Here is a 19,061-nt window from a genome sequence, read left to right on the forward strand (position 1 = left end):
TCAGAGTCCTCAAGGCTGGGAGTCTCCTGGACCATCTTTTTTGTACATGTACGCAACGCCTTCCTTTCATGCACGCCTACTGCTGAGCTGGTCGCGGCAAATGGCACTCGAACAGGGACCCAATTGGAAGAAGGATCACCAGAGCAATAAATAAGGTAAGAAAATAACTGCTGGACCCCGAGGGGAAGTAGAGGCCTCAGTTAAGTTCATAACAGGAAAGTGGTAAGGACATCCTCTGGAAAATACAGGGTAACCATGGGGAACGGGGACAGTGTTATGACATGCCGTCCCTATATCTGTCTCTTAAAACGACTGTTGAAGGCTGGCAGGGCTAAAGCCAGTAAATTAAAACTTTCGGCCTAAAATAAGAGGCCATAGACAAGGAATAGAATATCCGTAGCATTTTCCTCTAGTGGCTGCTGTTCACAAAAGCCTCCTCTCTAAACCCCAAGCCATGCCTTTAAAAGGGACAACAGATAAGCCTATTTGGATTGAACAATGACGGTTAAGAAAAACTGGAGGCCCTTCAAGAATTAGTATTAGAGCTATTAGAAAAAGGACATAGAGAAATCATTTAGCCCATGGAATTCTCCAGTGTTTGTGATTAAGAATTGGGAAAGTGGAGATTTTTGAGATTTATGTGCAGTAAATGCAGTAATTCAAACTATGGGAGCTTTACGAGGAGGGTTACCAAACCCATCTTTAATACCTAAGGAATGGCCATTAATAGTGATTGATTTAAAAGATTATTTTTTCACTATATCTTTGCCACAGGAAGATCGAGAAAAATTTGCCTTTTCTGAACCTTCTGAATGCTAAAGAGCCAATGAAAAGATTTCAGTGAAAGGTATTGCCACAAGGCATGCTTAGCAGCCCTATTTGTCAAAACTTTGTAGCAAAAGCCCTGGAACCTGTTTGGTCACAATTCCCTCAGTGCTACATCACCCATTATATGGACCATACCTTTTTTTTTTTTTTAAACAGAGACAGAGAGAGAGGGATAGACAGAACGAAGAGATGAGAAGCATCAATCATTAGTTTTTCCTTGCGCATTGTGACACCTTAATTGTTCATTGATTGCTTTCTCATATGTGCCTTGACTGCGGGCCTTCAGCAGACCAAGTAACCCCTTGCTTGAGCCAGGGACCTTGGGCTCAAGTTGGTGAGCTTCGCTCAAACCAGATGAGCCCTCGCTCAAGCAGGCGACCTCGGGGTCTTGAACCTGGGTCTTCCGTATCCCAGTCCGATGCTCTATCCACTGCGCCACCGCCTGGTCAGGCATGGACGATATTCTTGTAGCAGCAAGAAACCAAGAAGAGCCTGACCTGTGGTGGCGCAGTGGATAAAGCGTCAACCTGGAAATGCTGAGGTCACCGGTTTGAAACCCTGGGCTTGCCTGGTCAAGGCACATATGGGAGTTGATGATTCCACCTCCTCCCCCGTCTCTTTCTCCTCTCTAAAATGAATAAATTAAAAAAAAAAAAAAAAACAACCCAAGAAGAATCAACTATTCTGCTTTAGAGAAACAGTTGCAAATTGTTGGCTTAAAAACAGCACCTGAAAAGATTCAACAGACTGTCCTGGTCTATCGTAGACCGCAGTACAATATGACCCCCAAAAGTACAAATACACAGAAATAGCATTAAGACCTTAAATGTCCTATAGAAATTATTAGATGTTAATTGGCCTAGCCCAAAAGTGGGAATTATGACACATGAGCTCTCTACCTTATTTTCTTTTGTGTGGAGACCCTAGTATGATTGAAACAGCTTTGTTAAAACCTTCTTTACCGCCTGACTAGGCGGTGGCGCAGTGGATAGAGCGTCGGACTGGGATGCGGAAGACCCAGGCTCGAAACCCCGAGGTCGCCAGCTTGAGCACAGGTTCATCTGGTTTGAGCAAAGCCCACCAGCTTGAACCCAAGGTTGCTGGCTCCAGCAAAGGGTTACTCGGCTTGCTGAAGGCCCACGGTCAAGGCACATATGAGAAAGCAATCAATGAACAACTAAGGTGTTGCAATGCACAATGAAAAACTAGTGATTGATGCTTCTCATCTCTCTCCGTTCCTGTCTGTCTGTCCGTCCCTGTCTATCCCTCTCTCTGACTCAGTCTCTGTCTCTGTAAAAAATAAATAAACTTAAAAAAAAATTAAAAAAAAATCTTAAAAACAAAAAAACCCTTCTTTACCACAACCCCTTATTAGCCATTCTTCGCAATTACAGCAAACTGTCTGACAACACCGCTTCCTTTTCTGAATCACTAATTCGTTCATTTACTAATCTTCCAGGACCTTTAGTTGCAGGCAATGCTACAGCGGCCCATTGAATTCCATCCATTGAAAAATTGAAAAAATGCACTAGGAAAATTATCACAGGCCTAAAAGTATCTTGCTACTTACTGGTTCCTATGGAACTGGGATCAGTTGGGCCCCTAAGGGGTATGCGGTTTGAGGCTGTAGCAAGAATGAGACCTGCAATTCCCTGATGGAGTGTGTCTAATTACAACTATACTGTTCTGGTGGTCTGCAATTCCTAAACCCTATTTCTTGGATAAAACAATGGGGTACTGATTACTGGGAGGTCTCCTTGGGATATGAATTATTTTAGTATGTTTTTCTAAAAGTCCTCAGATGTTCGTAACAAACCCTCTGACAATGGGTGTAGAAGGAGACTTGTAAAAACTGCTTACATGGCTATACAAAAACAAAAAGGAGATAGGAAAATGACCGAGAGATTAAACTGCATCCTTGAGACGTCTTGGGTGTGGACTTTGGAACACCAAGTCCTGCAAGGACAGAATGCTGCTCCAGCAAGCACTGCTAGGATTGTTTATAGGAAGCAGCTGATCCCTATAGCCATTTCCCTACGTGCCTGCTCGGTCTTCTTTCTTCTGCACCTGAATCCATTGTAGACTAATTTGACCCAGGTTCTGCTAATCTACTTGGTGAGAAGAGAGACCAATAAATACGATGAGGCTATAGAGATCTGGGCTCTCAGTCCTAGCGGCTTGGAGTCCCCTGTACCCATCTTTTCTGTATGTTGTGTCTTGTGTGTTTTTCTTAAGTCCTGCAGCACCTTCCTTTTGTGCATGCCCACGGCTGAGCTGGTCACAGCAGACCCATCTGGGGCCAGTGCTCAGAACCAAGCTATTTTTATCTTTTTTCTGTGTGCCTTGACCAGGAATCGAACCTGGGACTTCCACACACTGGGTCAATGCTCTACCACTGAGCGTATCAGCCAGGAGCCCTATGTTGCTTTTAAATGTTGTATTTGTTTGATTTCAAAAATTTGTTTGAAAACAAACACAAATAAAAAACTCTTCTGTCAGCAAAGAATTAACACCAAAGCTGGATTGAGAACTGTTCTCTCCTAACCTACACACACAGCTGGAGGACCCCACAAATACTGTTCATTCCCCTCTTCAGTCTGCCAGAGTGTAATTGTTTCCAAACCACTCCAAACAGTAAAAATGGCCTCCAGAATTAAAGGTAGCTTAAATGATGTCTTTACTATCACACAAAACAGAGCAATGTGAGGCAAGAAGTTCTCCAGGTTCAGTTAACACCAGAGCCTGGAAAAACCTATAAAAATGATTGCATGAAACCAATAACATCCACAAGGAAAGGAAACTTCCTGCTGTCACACAACTGAGGTCCTCTTGGCTAAAATGGGTTATGTCCACACCTTTACCAGGCAGTGGGGAGGGAATGGACCCCCTCCCCGATTTACCTCAGGTTTAGTGTAATTCCCCTGGGGCCTGGAGAGTACAAAGTTTTGCATTCTCTGATTGGGTAACGAAACTGGGAGAATTGATGTTCCAGCTACTGGTATCTGGCAAGGGGGCCTGAGTAGGTCTGAAAGTGCAATGTAGCCCCTGAAAGCTTCCCCTGTGTCTCAGTCATAAGGTATCTTCCCCAATGTTAATGTTCAGATATATGAAATTTAATTGTTTGATTCCTTCCTCTCAAGAGGAAATCACAGAGCTCCTCTCCAGAGTCCTGTTGTGCTGACAGGACTCCTAAAGCCTTCCTGCACTGTGAACCTTCTGGTGCCGAATAAGGTGGGAGCTTAAGCTATAGGCTTTCCCACACTCCTGGCACTCATATGGCCTTTCTCCAGTGTGAACTTTTTGGTGCCGAACGAGGTGGGAAGTTCTGATGAAATCTTTACCGCATTTGCTGCACACAAAGGGCCTTTCCCCTGTGTGAACCCTCTGGTGCGCAATAAAGTCAGAGCTTCGGCTAAAGAATTTTCCACATTCAATGCACTCAAAGGGCTTTGTCTCATTGTGAATTCTCTGGTGTTTAATGAGGGTGTATTTGTGCCCAAAGGATTTCCCACAATCACTGCAAACATAAGGATTTTCCCCAGTGTGGATGCTCTCATGCTGAACAAGAGTTGATTTGTGTCTGAAGACTTTTCCACAATCACTGCACTTATAAGGCCTTGCTCCATTGTGAACTCTCTGGTGTACAATTAGGTTGGAGTGATGGCTGAAGTATTTTCCACACTCACCACACTTATAAGGCATTTCCCCAGTGTGAATTCTTTTGTGCTGTGTAAGGTTGTCTTTGCGGCTAAAGGATTTCCCACAGTCACTGCACTCATAAGGTCTCTCTCCTGTGTGGATTCTCTGATGCTGCACAAGTGTAGCTTTGCGGCTGAAGGCTTTTCTACATTCACGACATTCATAAGGCTTCTCCCCCGTGTGGATTCTCTGGTGCTGAACAAGTGTGTCTTTGCGGCTGAAGGCCTTCCCACACTCGCTGCAGTTGTAATGCATCTGTCCCATGTGACAGGCCTCCGCACTCTCAGTGCTCCTTGTTTTCCTCTTGCTGTGGGCGGCCTTCTGGCGACTTTCCAGACATGCCTGGAGGTTCTTTTCCTCCTCCTCACATGTAGAGGGCTTTTCTGACAGGTGAAGTTCTTCACAAACTTGACAGTTCTTCACAAACAAGGTCTTGCCTTTGTTTCTCCTTAAGGGTTTCTCTACATTGTACTGCTTCTGGTACTGGCGGAAGTTTGTACCAAACGAGAACTGTCTTCCACATGCTTCACATGAGTAGGGTTTCCGTCCATGGTGTGTTTCCTGGTGTTCACCCGGATCCAAAATATCCTTCAAGACGGGGCCACATATGTCACAAGGGTGAGCCTTCTGGGTTGGTGAACCTGCCTTGGGAGGATGAACATGTAACACTTCCACAGAAACGCTCTGCTCAGAAGCTGTCTCTTCATCCTTCACTCGAGGCCAACAACCTGAAGACAGAAAAATGCTGTTAAAAGAGCATATTGACTTTGGTGAGAGAGAGTAACACCATCACAAAAGTGTGTCCAGCACACCCAGGACTGAGTCTATGAAGTGTTTGGCAGGATAACAGATTCTGGGTTAGGTTAAAGAAAGAGTTGCTGTGTATTACTATGCTCTAAGGGTCAGAGAATGGGGAAGGCCTCACAAAGGACAAAGATAAAATGCTGGGGTGTAGCTTAGGGAGAAGGGAGATAGACTCTTCAACTTCTTCCTTGCAAATAACTTTTGTGTGTGACAGAGGGACACATAGGGACAGACAAGAAGGAATAGAGATGAGAAGGATCAATTCTTCATTGTGGCTCCTTAGTTCTTTGATTGCTTTCTCATACGTGCCTTGATGGAGGGCTACAGCAGACGGAGTGACCCCTTGCTCGAGCCAGTGACCTTGGGCTCAAGCTGGCAACCTCGAGGTTTCAAACCTGGGTCCTCTGCATCCAGTCTGATGCTCTATCCATAGCGCCAGTGCCTGGTCAGGCCTCCTTGCAAATAACTTTTGAAAGGGCCTTGGCCATTGGTAATAGGTAAGTGCTATACAGAATGTATTGATATAATATATACATCCAGGCCCAGGAGAAAGTGACTTAAAATGGAAATGACAAGTATGTGAAGTGTCCAAAGTGGGGAGGGACAACAGGAATAAGGTATGACCTATAGCCTAGGCACCTAACAGTAGTGGCACAGGATACGTTTCTAGTGCCAACCCTAAAGTCAAACACTCCCCAGGCTCTGTCCAAGCCCCTCTTGCTGTAGCTAGAGTCATGACCTCTCAGCCAGGCACTGAGTTCTTTCCCCTGCTACAATGAAGTCACTGCAGAGGCTCTGGAAGATACAAGTGACAGAGGAAGGCAGGCCACTGAGTGAGAGCACTGCCCCAGGGCAGCCTGCTCATGGGGCAGATGGATGTCTTGCAGGAACAACCCAATTGGTCCCACAAGCAGTGACCTTGACTGTAATTCATGACATGAGTAGTCCCAAGGGGATATCAAAAGGCGGAGACCGAATCTAGAGCACGGAGATGTCATGAGTGTGGACAGAGCAATCCAGTCTCAGAGACACCAAGGAGGGAAGTGTCCACTGGACTGATCACAAAACTCCTGACCTTGACACCCTTTCTGGCAAGGGTTTGGGGAAGTGGGCTGGGGGAACACAGGGAGTGGAGGAGACAGAACACACAGCCAAGCTCTGAGGACCTATGTAAGGGATTGGAGAAAAGCAGTGCCCACGATCCAGCTACAGGAAGGAAACAGCAACCTGGGGGGGTGGGAGAGCAGAGCACAGACCCATAAATCGGCATATGCAGACCCTTACCCACTCTTCCCAGAAGACAAACAAATCCTCAAGTCATATTACCCCACGTAAAGAAGACAACTAAGCAAGGGAGAGGCAACCTGTCTCCCCAGGACCCCTGGTCTATCCACCACATACTTTCCTTCAGCTGCCTAAGTTGGACAAGACACCAGGCCCCTGATGGGTGCCTGCTCCTTCCTCATTTCCCGTGAATCATTCTCTCCAGCCTAGAACAGGCAGGCAGGTAGACAGAACTATACATTATGGGCCTGGCATGCTCGGCCCAATCCTTTACGAGTCCAGAGATTGTGTCTCCTACACAAATTTGGGCTCAGCACTCTCCCTGAGGCCCTCAGACCATATATTAAGATTCCATCTCGCGTGACCAGGCAGTGGTGCAGTGGATAGAGCGTCAGACTGGGACACGGAGGACCCAGGTTTGAAACCCTGAGGTCGCTGGCTTGAGCAAGGGGTCACTTGATCTGCTGTAGAGGCACATATGTCAAGGCACATATGAAAAAGCAATCAATGAACAACTAAGGAGCTGAAATGACAAATTGATGCTTCTCATCTCTCTCCCTGTCTGTCCCCCTCTCTGTCTCTGTCACCAAAATAAATAAATAATAAAGATTCCATCTCCATATAAATGTCTCTTTAGACCACATCTCCCTCTTATCTATGGACACAGACAATCTAGGCACCACCCAAATCTGCACACAGCATCTAGAGAATACGTAATGAATCCGGAACTACAGCTGCCGCTGTTGATGGGCCCCACTGCCATCGGTACCTGAAAATCCAGCTTTTAGGTCAGAGAAATGGCGCCGTAAGGAGCGATACTGAAAAATCTCCCCCAAAATTCAACAAGATCTTCAACCAGAGACAGAAAAATCTATCCTTGGAGCCTCCAGCAGTTCCACACTAAACGCAAAGTACTACCAACAAAACCACCCTCAGATGACATTAAGGAAAAGGAAATCGAATATCATGGATACAAAAGACAGGTAGCACAGATAGATGAGGAAAAATCTATGGAGAAAAAATTTAATATATTGGAAACCTTGGAGCTAAATGACAAAGAATTTAAAATAGAAATCCTAAAAATACTCAGAGATATAAAAGAAAACACAGAAAAGCAACTTAGGGAGCTCAGAAAACAACTCAACGAACACAAAGAATATATGTCCAAGGAAATTGAAACTATAAAAACAAATTGAACAGAGATGAAAAACTCAATTCACGAGCTGAAAAACAAGGTAACAAGCTTAGCTAATAGAACAGGCCAAATAGAAGGTAGGATTAGTGAAATAGAAGACAAGCAACTTGAGGCACAACAGAGAGAAGAAGAAAGAGACTCAAAAATTTTAAAAAAACAAGAAAGGCCTACAGGAATTGTCTGACTCCATCAAAAAGAATAACATAAGAATAATAGGTATATCAGAGGGAGAAGAGAGAGAATATGGAATGGAGAACGTATTCAAACAAATAATAGATGAGAACTTCCCAAGCCTGTGGAAAGAACTAAAGCCTCAAATTCAAGAAGCAAACAGAACTCCAAGTTTTCTTAACCCCAACAAACCTACTCCAAGGCACATCATAATGAAATTGGCACAAACCAACGGCAAAGAAAAAATTCTCAAGGCAGCCAGGGAAAAGAAGAATACAACATATAAAGGAAGGCCCATTAGATTATCATCGGATTTCTCAACAGAAACTCTACAAGCTAGAAAAGAGTGGACCCCAATATTTAAAGTCCTGAAAGAGAGGAACTTTCAGCCAAGAATACTATACCTATCAAAGCTATCCTTCAAATACGAAGGAGAAATAAAAACATTCACAGATACAGAAAAGATGAGGGAATTTATCATCAGAAAACCCCCACTCTAGGAATTACTAAAGGGGGTTTTCCAACCAGACACAAAGAACAAAACCAAAACAAACCACAAGTAAAAGCTCCACCAAAAAAAAACCACACCAAATTTAAACTCTGACAACAAAAACAAACAAACAGGCCTGACCTGTGGTGGTGCAGTAGATAAAGCGTCGACCTGGAATGCTGAGGTCGCTGGTTCAAAACCCTGGGCTTGCCTGGTCAAGGCACATATGGGAGTTGATGCTTCCTGCTCCTCCCTCCCCCTTCTCTCTCTCACCTCTCTAAAAAAAAAATTAAAACAAAAAGGGGAGAGGACAGAAATTAACAGTAGCAAAGGATGATGGAATACAGAAGTACTCACAAGATACTGCATTACAATGAAGAGGGTAGGAACCCATTTCATTACTTAATGGTAACCACGCTTGAAAAAACCACCACAGAAGCACATGATTTAAAAAAGATAGCAATAGCGGAAAGAAGTATGGAATACAACCAAACAAAAAGAAAGGATAGAAAAACGAAAGAGAAGAATCAAATAAGACACAAAACAAACAGAAAGCAATGTATAAAATGGCAATAGGGAACCCACAACTGTCAATAATTACACTAAATGTAAACGGATTAAACTCACCAATAAAAAGGCACAGAGTAGCAGAATGGATTAAAAAAGAAAATTCAACTGTATGTTGCCTACAAGAAACTCATCTAAGCAACAAGGATAAAAGCAAATTCAAAGTGAAAGGCTGGAAAACAATACTCCAAGCAAATAACATCCAAAAAAAAGCAGGGGTAGCAATACTCATATCTAATAATGCTGACTACAAGACAGCAAAAGTACTGAGACAAAAATGGTTATTTCATAATGATTAAGGGGACGCTGAATCAAGAAGACATAACAATTCTTAATATATATGCACCAAAACAAGGAGCAGCAAAATATATGACAGCTACTTACCTTAAAACAAAAACTGACAAAAATACAATCATACTTGGAGACCTCAATACACCGCTGATGGCTCTAGATCGATCGGTCATCCAATCAGAGAATCAATAAAGATATATTGGCCTTAAACAAAACAGTAGAGCACCTGGATATGATAGACATCTATAGGACATTTCACCCCAAAGTGACAGAGTATACATTTTTCTCCAGTGTACATGGATCATTCTCAAGAATTGACCATATGTTGGGCCACAAAAATAACATCAGCAAATTCAGAAAAATCAAAGTTGTACCAAGCATATTTTCTGATCATAAAGCCTTGAAACTAGAATTCAACTGCAAAAAAGAGGAAAAAAAAACAACAAAAATGTGGAAACTAAACAACATACTTTTAAAAAAAGAATGGGTCAAAGAAAAAATAAGCGCAGAGATCAAAAGATATATACAAACAAAATGACAATACAACATATCAGAATCTATGGGATGCAGCAAAAGCAGTGATAAGAGGGAAGTTCATATCACTTCAGGCTTTTATGAACAAATAAGAGAGAGCCCAAGTGAACCACTTAACTTCACACCTTAAGGAACTGGAAAAAGAAGAACAAAAACAACCCAAAACCAGCCGAAGAAAGGAGATAATAAAAATCAGAGCAGAAATAAATGAAATAGAGAACAGAAAAACTATAGAAAAAATTAATAGAACAAGGAGCTGGTTCTTTGAAAAGATCAACAAAATTGATAAACCCTTGGCAAGACTTACCAAGGAAAAAAGAGAAAGGACTCATATAAACAAAATCCAAAATGAAAGAGGAGAAATCACCACGGACACCGTAGATATACAAAGAATTATTGTAGAATACTATGAAAAACTTGATGCCACTAAATTCAACAATCTAGAAGAAATGGATAAATTCCTAGAATAATACAACCTTCCTAGACTGAGTCAAGAAGAAGCAGAAAGCCTAAACAGACCAATTAGTAGGGAAGAAATAGAAAAAACTATTAAAAACCTCCCCAAAAATAAAAGTCCAGGCCCAGACGGTTATACTAGTGAATTCCATCAAACATTCAAAGAAGACTTGGTTCCTATTCTACTCAAAGTCTTCAAAAAAATTGAAGAAGAAGCAATACTTCCAAACACATTTTATGAGGCCAACATAACCCTCCTACTGAAACTGGGCAAGGACAGCACAAAGAAAGAAAACTACAGACCAATATCTCTAATGAATACAGATGCTAAAATACTAAACAAAATACTAGCAAATCGAATACAACAACATATTAAAAAAATAATACATCATGATCAAGTGGGATTCATCCCAGAATCTCAAGGATGGTTCAACATACGTAAAATGGTTAACGTAATACACCATATCAACAAAACAGAACAAAAACCACACGATCTTATCAATAGATCTTATCAAAGCAAAAAAGGCATTCGATAAAATACAATACAACTTTATGTTTAAGACTCAACAAAATCGGTATAGAAGGAAAATATCTCAACGTGATACAGGACATATATGATAAATCATCAGCTAACATCATATTAAATGGCACAAAACTGAAAGCTTTCCCCCTTAAATCAGGAACAAGACAGGGTTGTCCACTCTCTCCACTCTTATTTAATGTGGTGCTAGATGTTCTAGCCAGAGCAATCAGACAAGACAAAGGAAATAAAAGGCATCCATATTGGACAAGAAGAAGTAAAGGTATCACTTTTTGCAGATGACATGATCCTATACATCGAAAACCCCAAAGAATCTACAAAAAGACTACTAGAAACAATAAGCCTATACAGTAAGGTCGCAGGATACAAAATTAACATACGAAAGTCCATAGCTTTTCTATATGCCAACAATGACACATTTGAGAATGACCTAAAAAAAAAAATAATCCCCTTAACGACTGCAGCAAAAAAAACCAAAAAACAAACAAACAAAAAAAAACAACCTAGGAATAAACATAACAAAGAATGCAAAGGACTTATTTAAAGAAAACTACAAAACATTGTTAAGGGAAATCAAAAAAGATACAATGAGATGGAAGAATATTCCTTGTTCTTGGATAGTAAGAATAAATATAATCAAGATGGCCATATTATTCAAAGCAATATACAAATTTAATGCAATTCCCATCAAAATTCCAATGACATTTTTAAAAGAAATGGAACAAAAAATCATCAGATTTATATGGAACTATAAAAAACCCTGAATAGCCAAAGCAATCCTAAGGAAAAGAATGAAGCTGGGGGCATTACAATACCCGACTTCAAACTATATTGTAGAGCCACGACAATCAAAACAGCATGGTATTGGCCATATCATATATAGCCTTTATCACGTTGAAATAGACACTCAGACCAATGGAACAGAATAGAAAGTCCAGAAATAAAACCACATATATATGGTCAAATAATTTTTGATAAAGGGGCCAACAACACACAATGGAGAAAAGAAAGCCTCTTCAACAAATGGTGCTGGGAAAACCGGAAAGCTAAATGCAAAAGAATGAAACTGGACTACAGTTTGTCCCCTTGTACGAAAATTAATTCAAAATGGATCAAAGACCTAAATATAAGACCTGAAACAATAAAGTACATAGAAGAAGACATAGGTACTAAACTCATGGACCTGGGTTGTAAAGAGCATTTTATGAATTTGACTCCAAAGGCAAGAGAAGTGAAGGCAAAGATAAATGAATGGGACTACATCAGACTAAAAAGTTTTTGCTCAGCAAGAGAAACTGACAACAAAATAAACAGACAGCCAACTAAATGGGAAATGATATTTTCAAACAACAGCTCAGATAAGGGCCTAATATCCAAAATATACAAAGAACTCATAAAACTCAACAACAAACAAACAAACAATCCAATAAAAAAATGGGAAGAGGACATGAACAGATACTTCTCCCAGGAAGAAATACAAATGGCCAACAGATATATGAAAAGATGCTCATCTTCATTAGTTATTAGAGAAATACAAATCAAAACTGCAATGAGATTCCACCTCACACCTGTTAGATTAGCTATTATTAACAAGACAGGTAATAGCAAATGTTGGAGAGGCTGTGGAGAAAAAGGAACCCTCATTCACTGTTGGTGGGAAGGTGGGAATGTAAAGTAGTACAACCATTACGGAAAAAAGTATGGTGGTTCCTCAAAAAACTGAAAATAGAACTACCTTATGACCCAGCAATCCCTCTGGGTATATACCCCCAAAACTCAGAAACATTGATACGTAAAGACACATGCAGCCCCATGTTCATTGCAGCATTGTTTACAGTGGCCAAGACATGGAAACAACCAAAAAGCCCTTCAATAGAAGACTGGATAAAGAAGATGTGGCGCCTGACCTGTGGTGGCGCAGTGGATAAAGCGTCGACCTGGAAATGCTGAGGTTGCCGGTTCGAAACCCTGGGCTTGCCTGGTCAAGGCACATGTGGGAGTTGATGCTCCCTGCTCCTCCCCCCTTCTCTCTCTCTGTCTCTCCTCTCTCTCTCTCTCTTCCTCTCCTCTCTACAATGAATATATAAAAAAAAAAATCTGTGTCTAGTATCCTCATCTGTTAAGCAGTAATAACAGGGATACCCACCTAACAGAGCTGCTGTTTATATCAGACATGTCAGTACAGATCAAAAATCTTTATATTCGCTTTTACTGTCCGTGAGCTTTAACACTTTGCAGATGGTTCTGGTGCAAATGAAGTAACAGTTTTGTGGTTTTTTTTTTTTAATTCTGAATTTGTTTTTAACCTTTTAAGGAAATAGGAAATTTGAGACTTGCCATTGTAATAATATACAGCACTCAGAGGCAAAAACATCAATTATTAAGCATGGGTACAAATCTGTTTATCTTATCTACATATTCTCATTTTTATTTTTTAGACAGAGACAGAAGAGAGAAATGAGAAGCATCAATTTGTAGTTGCAGCACTTTACTTATTCATTGATTGCTTCTCATATGTGCCTTGACTTGGGAGCTCTAACCAAGTTAGTGATCCCTTGCTCAAGTAGTGACCCTGAGCTCAAGCCGGCGACCATGGGTTCATCTGTATGATCCCATGCTCAAGCTGGCAACCTCAGGGTTTCAAATCTGAGACTTCAATGTCCCAGGTTTACTCTCTATCCACTGCGCCACCACCTGGTCAGGTTACATGTTTTCTTTTCTTTTCTTTTTACAGAGACAGAGAGTCTATCTCAGAGAGGATAGATAGGGACAGAAAGACAGGAACGGAGAGAGATGAGAAGCATCAATCATTATTAGTTTTTCATTGTGATACCTTAGTTCATTGATTACTTTCTCATATGTGCCTTGACCATGGGGCTACAGCAGACCGAATAACCCCTTGCTCGAGCCAGTGACCTTGGGTCCAAGCTGGTGAGCCTTGCTCAAACCAGATGAGCCCGCGCTCAAGCTGGCGACCTCCGGGTCTCAAACCTGGGTCCTCTGCATCCCAGTCTGATGCTCTATCCACTGCACCACCACCTGGTCAGGCCATGTTTTCATTTTTAACTGCCTGCTTACGTACATATTTGCCAGGTATATATTTGCCTTTCACTAAACCAGCCTGCCTAGCATATACTCATCTGAAGGTGAGCCTGCTAGTGGCGATTCATTACAAATGTTCATTATCTCTTCTAACCTGAGATACTGGGGAACTAATGTACCAAGGCCCTGGACTGGACTGGATGAAGCTCCAGTTGGCTGGCTGACTATTCCTCTGCTCCACAGACAGTAGCTATGGGTCACACTAAGTACACACACCATGGCAAAACAGTAACACTTCACACCTTGCTCTCCACCCATGTCACGCTCCTAATACTGTATAGCCTTCTCCTGCTAACATCAGCCATATCTCTTTCATATGCCAGGAGCCCTACTTTATGGAGAGAATCTCAGGGATGTTCCACCCTTTCTCCCCTGCCCTCCATTCTCTCACCTCAGGGGCCACATAAAATAACATCCTTAACCTTGACCAGGTAGTGGCACGGTGGCTAGTGCCTCGGACTATTATGCAGAGAACCCAGGTTAGAAACTCCAAGGTCATGGGTTTGAGCATGGGTTCACCAGCTTGAGCATGGGGTCTGGCTTGAGTGTGGGATCCTAGACATGACCCCATGGTTGCTAGCTTGAGCACAAAGGTTGCTGGCTTGAAGCTCAAGGTCTCCGGCTTGAGCAAGGGGTCACTCACTTTGCTGTAGCCCCCCACTCAAGGCACACGAGAAAGCCATTAATGAACAACTGAGGTGCCACAAAGAACAACTGATGCTTCTCATCTTTCCCCCTTCCTTGTCTGTCTGTCCCTATCTGTCCCTCTCTCTGTGTCACAAAAACAAACAAAAAAATATCCCTAATATTCTTCCCCTAACCTTGGCCAGGTAGCTCAGTTGGTGAGAATGTTGTCTCCATATGCCAAGGTTAGGGATTCAATCTCCGGTCCGGGCACATACAAAAATTAACCAATGAATACATAAATAAGTAGAACAAATCGATGTTTCTGTTCCTCTCTCTCGCCCACTTCCCCTCTCTTCTAAAAATAAGTCAATAACAATTTAAAAAACATTTAAAAAAACAATTCTTCCCCTAAATCTGATCTCCATGGTTTGACTCCAGGCCTCATCCATCTGGGGTCTCCAGCACCTCTCCCTCTGCAGAACTGCAGCCCAGTGCGTCCAGATGCCCATGTGACACCTCCAACTGTGAGACACCTCAGATTTACCATGTTTCCAAATTCCACTCCTGGTCGCCCTGAAAGGTGCTCTTCTGCTCTAGCTTCCACTGGAGGGGAAACATTAAAAACTCGGGAGACACCTCCCCCCCCCCCCCATTCTCTACTTCCACTCACAACTAGTATCTGACCCCAGCATCAAATCCTGTGGCTTCTGGGAAATCTCTCCAGAAAAGTGAATGACTTCTCCCTCCACCCACGCTGCACCTGCTCCATCACCACAACCACCACCACCACCACCTCCTCCTCCTCCTCCTCCTCCTGAAAGCCTGTGGCCTCCGCACCGGCCTTCCTGCCTCTGTCCTCATCACCCCCCCACCGCCGCCAAGCGAACAATGGGATACAGACCGGCGTCCTCGCAATGAAGGCCCTCGCCCCTCCCCATCACGCCGCAGCTCACACGCTGCTCCTTGCAGAAGCCACGACTCAAGTCACTCCGCCCGCTGGCTTTTGGAAAATGGGGGAGGGGTGGGCATCCCGAACGCTCTGGAGCCTGGCCTGCTGCGGCGACCTCAGCGATGACCGCGCATCGGGGACTTGGGATTCCCAGTGGAGGGCTGGGGCCGCATCAAGGTCCGCGGACAAAGCACCTACCTAGGCCAGGCCCATCTGCGCGGCCGCCGCCGCCACGGAGCCTCTTCCTCATGGGGACCGGGGTTCTCCTTCCGCGGTATCCGCTCCCCTCCCCTCAGACCCGAAGCAGAGACTGCAAACCTCTGCACGGTCGCGCATGGCAAGAGTGAACAAGATGTCCGCGGCGAGGAAGATGCCGTGAGTTCCGGAAGTCCCGCCCATGCTTTTTCCGCGCACGTAGAAAAATGCCCAATACAGCTCCGCTACCGCGCGGCGCAGAAATTTCTGGGTCGTGTAGTTCACCCGGGGCTGTAACCTGGAACTGAGGCCTTCTGCTACCCCGAGGAGCGCTGGGAAATGGTGCCTCCAGGCTCCAGTTAGGCGGCCGGGCTTCGCGTCTCTCAGCGGAAGTCTCCGGGGATGGAAGAAATGTTTGGAGAGGTCTTCTCTCAGATATGCCCCAAGGCTCCAGAACAAAATCTAAGTGCCACATGAAATGTCATTCTGAGTCCCCTTCTGTTTCTTTCTTTCTTTCTTTCTTTTTTAAATATGTGTAGAGGGAAGCTTTAAGTCACTTTTGTGAGATTCATCTGGGTCAGGGGTAAGAGAATTGTCTCCAGAGAGGCAGTGGTGGGATTCAGTCAGTTCCTACTGGTTCGGCAGAATCGACACCTAATTTTTTGTTGAGTTCGGTGAACCGGTGGTTAAAATGGCACTTGTCATCAGGGTTCTCTCTAGGGTGGGCGCCTGGGCAGCCGCCCCATGTGGAAATCACAAATTGACATTCCTTACTCCTTTTTAACATCCATCTGAGCCACAGCGTATTCTTAGCGCCCACAGTCACGTTCATTCCGTCCACAGGTGAAAAAAATTGCTAGTGAGGACGCCAATCAAGAAGCAATATAGGAATATCTTAAATAAGTTATTGTTTTTTGTAAGGCACTATTTGATATTTTTTCATTACTATTTAAAAACTCATAAAAATCTTGTCTTGTATACCTCTTACTGTTTTTATTTAAGTATTAAATGCATAAAATAATATCTTTTGGTATGTCACTTCTTTTATACTTAAAATGGTAATTAAGGCCCGAGAACCAGTTAAATTATTTGAATCCCACCACTGCAGAGGAGGCAGCCCTGAGACCCACACCCGTGTCTGGGCAGCAAGGATTGAAGAGAGAGCAAGCCTCCCTTTTCTCTTGAGAGAGGAGAAACCAGAAGAATACAGGGGAAAGGAGCCAGCAGGGATAACTGAGTTGGCCAGTGATGAATTAACTACATCTCATAGTTCTCTAAATAGGTGCTTAGAGCTGCTTAGAGAAGTAGGATCTGTATGTAGTTATGACCCGTGATCTGGAAGCCGCTTCCCCTTTGCTGACCCCACCGAAACTTTCCCTCCTCCCCTCTTATTTATTTATTTTTAATTTATTATTATTATTATTTTTTGTATTTTTCTGAAGTTGGAAACGGGGAGGCAGTCAGACAGACTCCCGCATGCGCCCGACTGGGATCCACCCGGCATGCCCACCAGGGGGCGATGCTCTGCCCATCCGGGGTGTTGCTCTGCCATAACCAGAGCCATTCTATCGCCTGAGGCCCAGGCCACAGAGCCATCCCCCGCGCCCGGGCCAACCTTGCTCCAATGGAGCCTCAGCTGTGGGAGGGGAAGAGAGAGACAGAGAGGAAGGAGAGGGGGAAGAAGTGGAGAAGCAGATGGGCGCTTCTCCTGTGTGCCCTGGCCAGGAATCGAACCCGGGACTCCTGCACGCCAGGCCGATGCTCTACCACTGAGCCAACCGGCCAGGGCCGTCCTCCCCTCTTCTTGAGTCCTGGGAAACCTTAAAGGAATCACATGCCCATTGCTTGGATACTGTAAAGGTACAGAACCTGCAAGATCTAATTCGGGGAGCTCCTACTTTGAACCAATCAAGCCATTCGCTGCAAGAAGGAAAGAGAGAGAGAAGGGGAAGAGAGAAGGAAAGAGGGAGGGGAAGAGAAGCAGATGTTTGCTTCTTATGTGTGCTCTGACCAGGGATCAAATCTGGGACGTCTGAACACCAAGCCAATGCTCTACCCACTGAGTAACAGGCCAGAGTCACACTAGTCATTATTATGAGAAAAGCATTTCTCCTATTTTTGGTCTACGGCCATACCACCCTGAAGGTGCCTGATCTCATCTCCTATTTTTGAATAGACATTACTGCACGAAGCTTTCAGATTATCTAAAGATAGTTGTGAAGTAGAAATTGCACAAAATTCAAAAATAACATTCATGTAGTTCTTTAATGATAGAGTTGGAAAGCTCTGGGGAAATACCAGTGAAGGGTGAAAAGTTTAAAACGGGGTGAAATTTGATAAGTATGTTAGTCTGAGAAGAGATTAGAATACAGTTGAACATGTGACTCTACTGGAACCTTGGTCACTCTGAGGACATAATCTCTAAAACCGGTTTCTTTTTTTTTAGATTTTATTTATTCAATTTTGGCCTGACCAGGCGGTGGCGCAGTAGATAGTGTCGGACTGGGATGCAGAGGACCCAGGTTCGAGACCCCGAGGTTGCCAGCTTGAACGTGGGCTCATCTGGTTTCTGCAAAGCTCACCAGCTTGGACCCAAGGTCGCTGGCTTGAGCAAGGGGTTACTCGGTCTGCTGACGGCCCGCAGTCAAGGCACATATTTCAAGAAAGCAATCAATGAACAACTAAGGTGTCGCAACGAAAAACTGATGATTGATGCTTCTCATCTCTCTCCGTTCCTGCCTGACTGTCCCTATCTATCCCTCTCTCTGACTCTGTCTCTGTAAAAAAATAAATAAATAAAATAAATAGATTTTATTTATTCATTTTTAAACAGAGAGGAAAGAGAGAGAGAGAGGGGCAGGAGCAGGAAGCATCAACTTCCAAATGTACCTTAACTAGGGAAGCCCAGGGTTTCGAACCAGTGACCTCAGCATTCCAGATCAACGCTCTATCCACTGCACCACCACAGGCCAGGAAATTTGTTTCTTTCTCATTCAGGAGTACATTGAGCAATTCTAGCTTGGGGAAAGAGTTAAAGAGGGCATTCAGACTAGCCAAAAGAGTAAAAATAAAAAAGGGATTTTGAGGTGTCATGTTTATTCACTGCTCTAACAAATGTTCATTGGTCATATAATAAAACCATATAGAATTATATTTCTTATAACAAAAGTTACAGCAAATACTTAAAAAGCAATGCAAAAACCAAAAGTTAAAAATAAGCAAATGAGAGTTTTTTTGGGTTTTTTTTGTATTTTTCTGAAGTTGGAAACGGGGAGGCAGTCAGACAGACTCCCACATGCGCCCAACTGGGATCCACCCAGCATGCCCA

At 43.4% G+C, this 19,061-nt stretch overlaps 1 protein-coding gene across 2 annotated transcripts; it reads right to left on the minus strand.

Moving 5' to 3' along the window:
- Nucleotides 1-3,487: 3,487 nt before the first annotated feature.
- ZNF134 (zinc finger protein 134) lies at nucleotides 3,488-16,549 on the minus strand. Of its 2 annotated transcripts, none has more exons than XM_066374662.1 (2): nucleotides 15,857-16,549; nucleotides 3,488-5,255 (listed from the first exon to the last, which is right to left on the minus strand). In XM_066374662.1, exons 1-2 carry the CDS (start codon nucleotides 16,206-16,208, stop codon nucleotides 4,018-4,020), a joined length of 1,590 nt encoding a protein of 529 aa, XP_066230759.1. In that variant the 5' UTR covers nucleotides 16,209-16,549; the 3' UTR covers nucleotides 3,488-4,017. The 2 variants fall into 2 exon arrangements, with proteins under 2 accessions (XP_066230759.1, XP_066230760.1); XM_066374663.1 differs by having other exon boundaries at nucleotides 15,737-15,924.
- Nucleotides 16,550-19,061: the final 2,512 nt, after the last annotated feature.

This window comes from Saccopteryx leptura, chromosome 3 (assembly GCF_036850995.1).
Source record: "Saccopteryx leptura isolate mSacLep1 chromosome 3, mSacLep1_pri_phased_curated, whole genome shotgun sequence".
Lineage (NCBI taxonomy): Eukaryota > Metazoa > Chordata > Mammalia > Chiroptera > Emballonuridae > Saccopteryx > Saccopteryx leptura.